Source organism: Sinocyclocheilus anshuiensis, unplaced genomic scaffold (assembly GCF_001515605.1).
Source record: "Sinocyclocheilus anshuiensis isolate Anshui unplaced genomic scaffold, SAMN03320099.WGS_v1.1 scaffold836, whole genome shotgun sequence".
Taxonomy (NCBI): Eukaryota; Metazoa; Chordata; class Actinopteri; order Cypriniformes; family Cyprinidae; genus Sinocyclocheilus; species Sinocyclocheilus anshuiensis.
The window spans coordinates 1,431,099-1,442,332 of NW_015551122.1; the positions used below are offsets into that span (position 1 = coordinate 1,431,099).

General features: G+C 40.4%; 2 protein-coding genes across 2 annotated transcripts; one reads left to right on the forward strand and one right to left on the reverse strand.

Moving 5' to 3' along the window:
* Positions 1-489: 489 nt before the first annotated feature.
* LOC107663091 (cis-aconitate decarboxylase-like) lies at positions 490-5,120 on the reverse strand. The gene is made up of 6 exons (XM_016453241.1): positions 4,987-5,120; positions 4,548-4,611; positions 4,125-4,312; positions 3,805-3,897; positions 3,033-3,238; positions 490-1,689 (listed from the first exon to the last, which is right to left on the reverse strand). The coding sequence occupies exons 1-6, from the start codon at positions 5,002-5,004 to the stop codon at positions 762-764; spliced, it is 1,497 nt and encodes a 498-aa protein (XP_016308727.1). The 5' UTR covers positions 5,005-5,120; the 3' UTR covers positions 490-761.
* Positions 5,121-6,314: 1,194 nt separating this feature from the next.
* On the forward strand, positions 6,315-10,196 carry LOC107663092 (uncharacterized). Its single transcript, XM_016453242.1, has 9 exons — positions 6,315-6,471; positions 6,657-8,129; positions 8,217-8,309; positions 8,396-8,500; positions 8,611-8,720; positions 8,813-9,004; positions 9,100-9,262; positions 9,413-9,578; positions 9,995-10,196. Exons 1-9 carry the CDS (start codon positions 6,315-6,317, stop codon positions 10,194-10,196), a joined length of 2,661 nt encoding a protein of 886 aa, XP_016308728.1.
* Positions 10,197-11,234: the final 1,038 nt, after the last annotated feature.

An 11,234-nucleotide genomic window follows, 5' to 3' on the forward strand; every position in this document is an offset into this window, starting at 1 on the left:
TAAACCCCTTCTGAAAAAGAGCAATCTTGATAACACAATCATTTTCAAAGTTCTTAAATTCCTTGTTTTATTGTTGTGATTATTTTTTTTCTTTTCTTTTATGTAAAGCACTTTGAATTACCATTGTGTATGAAATGTGCTATATAAATAAACTTGCCTTGCCTTGCCTTTATTGAAATTAAAATATAATGTCTTACCTCTTCTGAAATCACGTTTGATTGCGTTGATTGAATACAGTCTGTAGTACTTCCCAACTATTCAACTACTTGAATGATGAAGGAAGATGATGACCTCTTTTATTTTTTCCTTTTTATGTGTTATATATGTATGTATTGTGTGTGCGTGTGTGTGTGTATAAAAATATGTGGTGAATAAGCCATCTTGTATAGCAATAAAATTTATTGAGTTTCATTCTAAACAAGATGTTACATATTTCAAACAGAAGTCATCACGAATATTTCATTATACAATATTTAAAAAGAGCTCATGAGAGAAAAAACTTTCATTTATATTTACAAACATACTTTTAGGCATTTTGAGAAATATTGTACATACATATTGTATAAACTCTTTTGAAAACAGACACAGCAGGAAATGAGACAGTTCAGTACAGTTACTCTACAGTATATACATCGAGAGAGAGAGACAGACTGTAACTTGTTTGAGTAGTACTTCTGTTTAAATTAATCCTACAAGTAGTTGTGTTTCCCAAAAAAATCAAGATTCATTTTACATTATTGATGTCATAAGCACCATGCTGTTTACTGCAGTTGAGCCAGTACTGGTTTACAATCATCTAAATGGTCCAGGCCTTCGACAGCTTCGATCAGCCTCTCCACCCTCTCGTTGGACAGAACTGCGCCTGCATTGCTACAAAACTTCTTCTGAAGGCTTTCTTGGCTAAGTGGGTTCCTCCAGTGACCGTAGAAGGTGTCACAGCGCCCTCGGAGGACGTCTCCACTTACCAAGGTAACCTCCACCTCACCATACATGATGTTGAAATTGGCCGGGTTGTCGTGGGGGTGCTCCAGACGGACGCGGGAGAGGAGCGCGTGAAGCTCGGGCCGCAGGAGGGCCTCCGGCTGGAAGGACTGCACCGTGACTTCTCCATCCAGCAGGGCGGTGCAGGCGTTGAACTGGAAGGAGTGGCGTGCCTGGTGCTCTGTCTCCGGGAATGGACGGTTGATGTACTTGGACAGTGGCACCCTAAGCAGAATATCCTGCACCAGGTTTGGAGAAATGCTGCCTCCTTTCAGGCCGATCAGGGTCTTGTGCACGACAGCGGCGGCATCGGCGATCCAGTGCATTCCGAGGTGTGCAGGAAAGCGCTTGAAAGCGATGTCTTGCATTTCGATGAGGAAGCTGTGCTCATCCTCCTCTAGGGAACTGATGGGGTGCGGGGCATAGTCTTCGTAGAAAGCACTGAACCCGGCTACACCGGGTACTGCATCCAAGACTAGAGGACTCGCTTCCAACCCACGAGACGCCAGCAGGGCTGCTTCGAGACCTAGACGTGAGGCGTTACCGATGTGAAGAGGTTTGGATTGCGTTGCTGCATTAGCCATTGGTGCACCTGCCAAAGATGCAGCGATGGCCAACGCATTACTGCACTGACTGCGATCCAGAGACAGGAGGCAAGCACAAGCCGCTGCACTGCCCAAAGTGCCCACCACACTTGGAGGATGGAACCTGACAGGAAAGACAGAGAAAGAGCATGGTCATTATTTTACCAGGTTAGATTAAATCAGCTCTCCACAACTGTTCTAGGGTGACCACTGAATCATCAATGAAGTGACTTTAGCTGGAAAAATGACTCTTTGTTATTGTCCTCTTGCATTATTGACAAACTATTTATCTGTTTGACACTGTAAAGCTGCTTTGACACAATCAGTGTTGTATAAAGCGCTATACAAATAAAGGTGACTTGATTTGACTTGACTCTTATCTAAAGCTTAAATTGTTCTTCAGTTTTGGGGACAGCCGAACACATGGCTTTCAAAGTATACTTCATTTAACATTGGAAATTTTGTTTGTGTCCAATGTCCAAAAGTTTTGCATTTGCAAAAAAACTTATAGTTATACTTGTTCAAGCTAGAGTTGTGCGTTTCTCTGAATCCTGTCACCATAAGGGTTTCTATTGTTGTTGTGTCTCCAGTAGTTTGTAGGGGCTTCATTTATAAAATGTTGCATAGAAACCGTACCTACATTTGATCTGGCGATCATTTCTCAAATGTGCATATGTGTAATTCAGAGAATGAACTTACACACAACAAATGTGCATACACCTCTCTTCCGGATGTGAAATTTATAACTCACAATTGATCTTGAAATTGTGTGCAGCTGAATGGTTTCAGATCTCTGCCTAATTAATGTCATTAACATGTAATAGAGCACTGGTCAACGTCCAAATCCTTCACTTGAGAACGGCGAGCGGCAAGAACTCCTTAAATTTCCAAATACCTGTAGTACTCGGACACTGGAAAGTGCGTTCGTCTGCCTAGACCCTGATGTAATTTTAAGCACTTTTCCACGTCAAAGACGTATAAGTTTGAATGATGGTGTGGATTTTAGTGTACGCACACTCTAAGATCAAATCTGTCCACACCCAAATGAGGCCCCAGGTCTCTAAATATGTCTCCCTTCCTCCTTCAAAATGAGTATGTCTAATATTTACACTCTTTTTTTATTGTTTGCCATGTGAAAACCCTGTAAAAGTCTGAAATAGTAATAGCAAGCTCCAGTAAAACTCAACCAGCTTTGGACATTATTCCAGAACCCAGAATTCTGTTTTCAGAGCACTCAGGAAATAACAAATTAGAAGTGTCTCGGAGTACAAACAGAACTGCTCTGCATAAACAGCTATCTGAAGGAGCTTTGTGAACTTTCACATGGCATCTGCGATATTCCCACCCACCCAGCTCCGTGTGTTTTACCTCACAGAATACCCATGGCTGGTATTCAGGCTGTGCTGTACTTAGACATGCAATTATTGCTCTCGCTCACTAAAGTTGAGACAAAAAATTGACTCTAACCTCTTAGGGATGTTTTGAGCCTCGTTTGAGAATCTCATCAGTCGGCCTTGGATTTCGATGCCCACATTGAAGGCGGTTAGGAAGTCAAGCCCACTTGGTTTGCTGTTGTTGTGCAACATGTCGCTTATTGCCAGGAGGGCAGGCAGCACTGCTCCAGAGGGGTGGGTCGCGGGATGCCAAGTGTCATCAAAGTCCATTGAATGAGCCTGTGGAAAACCAACATGTTAATCAAGGTCTAGAATGGCAGTTCCGGGATGATGGTTTATGTTTCTACATATTGGCATTCATGTCTCATTGCCATGTCATTGCCTTCTCTAGCATAGCCAAAACACTAGAGGAGAAAAGGAAAACCCTGTGCATGACTGCCGGCAGTATGAGCAAGATATAATAACACAGCCTGTCTAGTTTCTATTTGAAACACTTCCTGAAGTGTTATTGGTTAAACACACTCAATTTAGAGGGTCCACAGCAGACTTTCCTACAACACCATGGATGTTTCTGTACTCCATGAAAGTTCCACATTGCTGAGGTTTCATGACTTGAGATGTTTTTACATTACCACAACTGGTTGCCAAAATGGTGCTGAATGCTACAAAACGAGTTTAGAATTTAATGCTTCATTGACTGTCTTGTCTGGAAGCTAATTTCAGGACTCGCAGAACAGGTCTTTCTGGAGAAACACTGCATATGTGAACTGGATGTTGAATCACACATCCAGTGTAATCTGAGCTAGGAAATTCAGTTACAACTCAATGCACGTGATGATACTTACTGCTACTCCATTGACAAAAGCTGCGAGGGTTGGAGAGAGCTTCATGCCTTGGCGGCCGTAGACGAAGCTGACGTCATCAGGAGCGTACATGTGCTTGGGGAAGAGGATAAATGAGTCATTCACATATCAACATATCAGAAATGGCCAACATTACTGCTTAAACATGCACTTTGTTTGTACACCACTGTTTCTGGTTACACAGACAAGAAGCATTGTACTCTGCAAAATCACTCAGTTCTACTGAAAATGGGATCTCTTGATGGAAAAACACAGGCTGTTTTCTCTAAAGTTTACTATTTACTATCGGCACCGTGCCCTACCTGGCAGTGCTGAAGGGCCAGTTCAAACACATCGGTGGTGCTTCCCAAAAGCCCAACGCCGATGCTGTCCAAAACCATGCGTTTGCTGCGCTGCAACACCGTTGGTGACAGATGCCTTGGCTGGACGCTCTGAATGAACCTGCCAAAACTGCTGGTCACTGTTTCCTCAGGGGTAGGACGCTCCGCAGCTAAAAACAGACAAGGGAGAAAGTGTAAATTAACACTGAAACACTTGACATTGCTGGATAGCACCCATCGTTCTGAGTGCCAGTGACTATTCAAGATTAGTCAATTAGTCATTCTGTATAAATGTTAAATTCCAGACCCTAACAAAACTAAGACTTTCACTTATTTTCTTTTCCATCACAAGTTAACAAACAGCAGTTTACTGACAATAAAGCTGTGACAGTAGAGCTTGCTCACCATCTAGTGCAGACTTATGGAGTCCTCGAGCAGCAGAAATAGCAGACACGTATCTGGTGGATCTCTGTGTACAAACATTTATGTTTGAGTGACTCAGCTATACATTTAGTATATGAAGTTAGTATAAAGTATATGTTTTGTTCTCTTTTGTGCGTACCAGTTAAAAAAGCTGAAAAGCTTGTCAAATGCCTTTTTATTTAATAACATTTTATTATGTAATAGTAGTTTTTCCTTCTATGAAACATAAAAACCACCAATAACAATTACTGTAAATAGTTTGGCTTCAATAAGACACTTCAGATAAAAAAAAAATTAATTAACAAATTAATTAATAATAATAAAACAAATACTGTGATTTTCTTTAAACATCAAGTAAACATACATAAATCTATAAACTGCTCAACTATGTCAGAACATGACAGCATAACATTTTCTCTACCTGTAAAGTTGAAAGCATGTTGTCAATTTTTGTTCAGGATATGAAGATGCTTGATATTTTTTGTCAATGAAATGTTGAAATGTTGTCTTCTTCTCCCTGTTTCAGCGTAGAGATGAAATGATTGTAGCTAGAGGATGCTGATGTGCCACAGTCAAGTGTGTCTACGTTTATATAGCACTGGACCACAAAAGACAATGATACACCCACTAAACCCAAAGAACAACCAGGGCTGGATTTCCCAAAGTATTGCTATTTTTAGATTAATAGGCAGGATTTTTCAGCAGGAAACAAACTTATTTAAAGGGTCAGTGATGTCATCACTGATGAGGACATGGGTTGGTTGACATCACTGTAACTCCTCCCAGCTCCAATGAGTTTGTTTCTATAAACTTAAAGCATTCTTCACAAGCATCTCAACACTTCATTACAGATAAAGGATCTTCACTAGGTAAGTTTATTATTTCTGTAATTCTTTTCCATATTATAAAAACCCAAGCAAGATAAATATACAAAATAACACTAACATTTGACTGCCTATTTAGTTTTGAGTTATACAAAAAAAAAAGAAATAATATATATATATATATATTGCCAAGTTGACATAAAAGTCTGCTCAAACTTACTGTTAGCTTATCCAGACAGCTGTCTGTCTATGTTGACTCCTGTCTGCTGGTGGTTTGAGAGGAAACAGATTAAATCTCTGCAGTTGTCACCTAACCACCACCTAGACTGTAATGTAATATTATCATTGTTCAGCTGAGAGTCTTCAGACATCTGTGTTAGAAAGGCAGTTTGAGTTTTAATGCCTAAAGGCTAAAACGTATCCATTCTGTGAAGAGCGTTTGGCTGCTGCTCAGCTGTTTGCTGAACCAGACACATGTGCTGCTTACCGACAGAGGGGAGGGAGAATGTGAAACTAAACACACCCATGAATAGGCTGTTTAGTGCACACTCAAGATATGAGAAGTCTTTTGGCACATAGAATTACGAATTGACTGGTTCATTTTATGCAGGTGGTTAATGGTCCTTTATAATACATTTAATTTGTTTGTAGATATGTTTGTAGAAGTATGCACATAACCACCACTAAAAGTGCAGAATATTTTAGCATGCTGATTATCTGGCTGATATCCATCAGTTATAAGTTACTTTTATTAACATAGTTATATCAACTAATTTAGGCTGATCAAATCTGGTAAACTTATGATTTTTTTGATTATGAGATGATTTGACTGATAAAAGTATTGTATAACCTTTACTGTCTATCATTATGTGCTATTTACACAACTTAATCTTATCAGCAGAAAGCAAAGTTTAAAGGGAAGTTCATGGCATCAGCAAGTGGCTTTCCGGCAAGTTTTTATGGAGAGCCGGGTGTGCTTGGGCTCCTGGCCAATGGCATCAGTGCTTTCCTTGTCCTACTGCAGAACTTCCATGGGGCCAGGACTGGTGTTCCTGCAGAGGGAGTGGAAAACATACTAGCAGGTCTTAGCAGATCATTGTGTTGTCATTTTAATTTAACAAACAAACTTGCAAGAATTATACCTTTATATGCTAATATCAGAAAACAATTGAAACCTATCTGCATTGTGCATTTATGCTAGTTCTGTTTAGCGCAGTACATCTACATCATGCATCCTTTTCTTTGCATCTTGTGTTAATTTATACAGGTGTTCATCTCATTCTAATTGGTGGAGTGTGTCAGCTAGTGGCAGGCTTGCTGTCTTTCCGAAAATATGACCATCTGAGTGGGACGTCCTTTGTAGGATACGCAGCACTGTGGGGCAGTTATGGGGCCACAAGAATTTTCCTAGGTGCCAACCAACAAAGTCCAAACCTGTTCAATGAATCAACATTGATAAATAGCACCATTCAAGATCTGTTCGCAGCCACTAGTATTAACAAAACCGACATTCCAATGTTCATCAAAGAGTCTGCCATAGCTGGGCTGGTGCCTTACATTCTGCTTTCCTTTCTGCTGGCCTTCTGTTCAGCAACCGTAAACTACATCATGCCCTTTGTGTTTGGGGCCATCACCCTCACACTGATATTTGAGGCTGTGGGTCTGGTGGCAGGGTGGGCTCTGGTGGTTTCTGGGGTTCTGGAGCTCCTAATCCTGCTCTTTGCCATATATGGCTCATCAGCACTGCTAATCAAGGGACTGGCCCAACGCTATGTGCTAAAGGGTTTTGGAAACCCTCTCTTCAACGTACTGCTACTAGGAACCACCAACGCAAGTAGCTCCCAAAGCTTGGGCCAAGAGAAGAAGAAGAACACGAAATTTGCTGAACCTATGGCCTTGGGGTTCTTCTGCGACACAGTCTCGCCATTTATTTTCGCCTTCTATGCCTTTAACTACTTCCCGTCGGTCACAGTAGCTGCCATCTGGATAACCATAAATTCTGCTGCTCAGCTTCTATCTAGCTATTACGCATACCTGCGTCAAGACTGCTACCATGCAACCAAGTTTGGCCTGCACTGTGTGTTTTGGTTGGTGAAGACCTGGGAAGAGCATGTGGTGTCAGTAACCATCGGCCGGACCGAAGCTGGCGAAGTAAGGCACGCCATGCTTGGCAACTGGTTCTTCGTGTCTGCCGCCTTGGTTTTCTGCATCGCAAGTCTAAACAAAGACACTCTTGAGCTAGTTCACAACTCATTTTTTGTCCTGGTGACCATATCAACCATCTCCCAGATTCCCATTGAGAGGTACTACATCTTTTTTGGAGTGACCTGCTCCCTCTTCACTCTCCTGTCCTACTATGGCACCTTTGCACGCCTCATCAACACCATTGCCGAGAAGTCCTTGATCCCAGTTGGACCCCAGCCCGTCTCCACCGAATCCCTGCAGAAATATCTCAGTTACCTCAAGAGATCCAAAATGGATGAGTCTGGGGATAAAGGTACACAGCTCCCTGATGCTTTATTCTATCTTTCCAATGGAGTGGCTGCACTCTCAGCCATCCATAGCATTCAGCCCGGCCTGGCCTTTTTCGACCTAACTGTGCCCTGGGTACTCATCCCAGGAGCAATCATCCAGGCCTACGTCAGTCGACTACAGGTACAAGGTGGCCAAAGATTTGGCTCTGTCATTCCCTCCTTTTATGTGGCTATTTGGGCAACCTGGAGCTGGTTTAGGTTTGCAGGTATGAAAATGAACTAATTCATAGATAGAATAAAAAAATACTTGGCTACAATTTTGGGTAGAAATCTAAGATCTCTTTGTCCTGCAGGGCATCGTTTGCAAATATCCACAGAGTCAGCGAATGGATTTGCAGCTGGGGCAATAGCATTCCTGGTCATTAATGCTTTTTTGATTCTAGTTGGTAGGTTTGTTTACAAATACATATCATAGATCCTCACAACTGACTCCTGCATTTTAAAGCATTGCGAAATGACTGTTTCTTTATAGCGGCCTACAGCAATCTTGTTCTTTTGGCACTAACCACTGTCATGGAGGTCATCATAGTTTGTTTTCTCCTCTCTACTCTTGGACGACTGCCCTATCAGCTAGAAGGTACTGCACAAAAATACATTTTGTAAGAAAACGTATTGTGAAGATGAAGATGAAACTACATGAATAATGTGTAAAAGTTACCTCACACTTTCTTGAAACTCTTTCTTTAGTTGCCATGCTAGCAATTTTCGCCATCATATGTTTGTATGGCATGCTTGCATCCCTTGTGAACAGTATCTTATCCGAGACCCTGATTCCAGTTGGACCTTGCCTTATCAAGGTATTAGTTCAATTATGACAAAATGCTTATGAAGTTTATGTTATTCATTCATAGTCAGAAAAAACGTGATTAATTGATCTGCGTTATCCAAGGGCAAGAAAAAGAAGGAATCTGAGACCACATATCCATGTTTCATCGCTAATTCTCGGGAAACCAGCGGACTTCTTAAGATTGCCAAATCGTTGGAAAACAATGGAGTGTGTGGCATCCCTACAGATACTGTCTATGCCTTGGCTGCTTCATGCAAGAACCCCAGTGCAATCGAGAAGATCTACTCTATTAAAGTACATGCCTGCAGAAAAGCAACACAATATTCTCTTACAAATCATCAAACACCTGTGCTCTTGTCAACTGACCCACAAACTTTTCTCTCTGGTAGGACCGTCCTGCAGAGAAGCCAATTTGCATCTGTATCTCAAGTGTGGAGCAGCTTGTGGCCGCCAAACCTCCTTTCAGCCCTCTGCTCTGGGAGTTCATGAGAAATGTCTACCCCGGAGGCATTAGTTGCATTGTCCCGAAGGGCGAATGGCTCCTCAAACTCGGTAAGGTTATTAACAGATACAACATTTTGTATTTGTGCCTAACTCTATTATCAAAAATGTGACATCACCAAACCAAAAGAAAACTTTACTGAGCAAAATCTGTGATTCTCAATCATTTCCAGTCATTTTAACTGCTTATAATGTTCGTAGGTGTGGGTCCTGCATATGACCGTGTGGGTACCAGAGATAGCATTATGATTAGAGTACCTGACCACACCGCTACTGCTCACCTGTGTGAATTCACTGGTCCATTGGCCATCACATCAGCCAATCCCAGTGGAGAAGCTGACAGTACCTACCATGATATGGTCATCAGGTAAGTTTATAAAGGCCCTAACAAGCACTAGATGCTAAGTACTGCAAGTGAATACGAACTCTGCCAAACAAATGCACTGTATCTGAAATTATTTATTGAGGGGTTTATAGGTTGAGATTTTACATAATCCAGGGTGTTCTGTTACCTTCAAAAAACCTGAACAAGAACAAACCACAACACTCTATTGTTAGGTGCACTGATTCATTCACTTAATTAAAGCAGCGTGCTCTGTAATTAAAGGTTTGCCTCTTATATTGAAGCATACCTCTTCTGAAGCCAACTTTATTATTAGGAAGGATGTGTTCTCTGCTTGTCTTGACATTTTATATTAAAACAATAACCAATCTGCAATACTAAACATCTTAGCTTTGGCAGCGAGCATAATAGAAGCATTGTTTTCTTTTGTCCCGAAACAGCCGTCTTGGTTACAAGATTGAGGGAGTCCTGTGTGACGGTGAATCTAATGAGTTGGTGGCATCGACTGTAGTGAACTGCCTCAAAATTGACGAAGGTAAGCTGATATCCCGAACAGCTGCTATCCTGTTATCAATAGATATGCATTCCATTATTAATAATAACATTTTGTTCATTTTCAGGAACTATCAGCATTCTTCGTGAAGGTTGTGTGCCTGCATTGAAAGTGAGGCAGATTTTTGAACGAGTAAAAAGCAACATGTTGTAGGATTACTTCCAACATCAGCTTTGACAGCACTTTTACTTGCTTTGTTTAATTTGAAGGATGTTTCACTTTGCATATGAAGAGAAAATTTAACTAACTTGACATGTATATAAAGCAATTTTGATATCACTTCACTGCATTATCAGTTATTGTGAGTATCACCATGGAAACATGTTAAAGTGAGCATTGTTGAAGCTCAGATTAAGTGAGCATTAGCTACATAAAGCTGTTACTGTTGTGTTTTTGTAAATGTATTATATGTTTGCCAATGCTTTTGAAGGTTGAAAAGTGTTCTAATACTGAACTGTTATTTTTATTAATTTATTGCTATTTATGTACTCTTTCAGTGGATCATGCCTTTGTTGATCAAGAGTAAATATACTAAACAGAAACACTTGGAAATCAATGAGCAATTCAACCAGAGTGAAAATGTATTTAAAAATGATCTTTGCAAAGTATGCTTGTATTTGTATTGTGAACTGAGAAACTGTATGCATGAGATTTATTTTTTCAAATGTGCTTTATAACTGTCTAATAAAATCCTGACATGAAGAGTTGTTTTGTCATGAAAATCAATGCTTATTGAGCTTATATTAAAATGCTTTCCCAAGCAAGCTATCAAGCTTTCATGCTATAGAACCAGTGAAGACAACAAATACAGAACATACAAGGAACAATATACAAAATAAACACAAAGAAAAATATTTAAGAATTTACTGAAAATATGCAATGCACTACATGCAGTAAATATACAGCAATATGTGCAGACCATATACGAACAAAAAAAGGAAACAATATATAAAAGTTTGCAGATGATGGTTGTATAAATACAGTTGCAATCAAAATTATTCAACCCCCTTGACCTGCAAGATGTTCTGCTGCCATGAACAATATGTTATGAAAACAATTCAACCAAAGAATCAGTAAAGTATTAAAGAAAGTTTATTAATACACATTTGAGTGTAAAGTTGATGAAA

Coding starts and splice junctions, on each gene's coding strand:
- LOC107663091 (XM_016453241.1), bottom strand. Junction 3,239..3,804: donor CTTTTGTCAATGGAGTAGCA/GTAAGTATCATC, acceptor GGTTTTCCACAG/GCTCATTCAATGGACTTTGA. Junction 1,690..3,032: donor GCTCAAAACATCCCTAAGAG/GTTAGAGTCAAT, acceptor CTTTCCTGTCAG/GTTCCATCCTCCAAGTGTGG.
- LOC107663092 (XM_016453242.1), top strand. CDS start 6,315: ATGGCATCAGCAAGTGGCTTTCCGGCAAGTTTTTATGGAGAGCCGGGT. Junction 8,130..8,216: donor GAGCTGGTTTAGGTTTGCAG/GTATGAAAATGA, acceptor TTTGTCCTGCAG/GGCATCGTTTGCAAATATCC. Junction 9,005..9,099: donor AGAAGATCTACTCTATTAAA/GTACATGCCTGC, acceptor TCTCTCTGGTAG/GACCGTCCTGCAGAGAAGCC.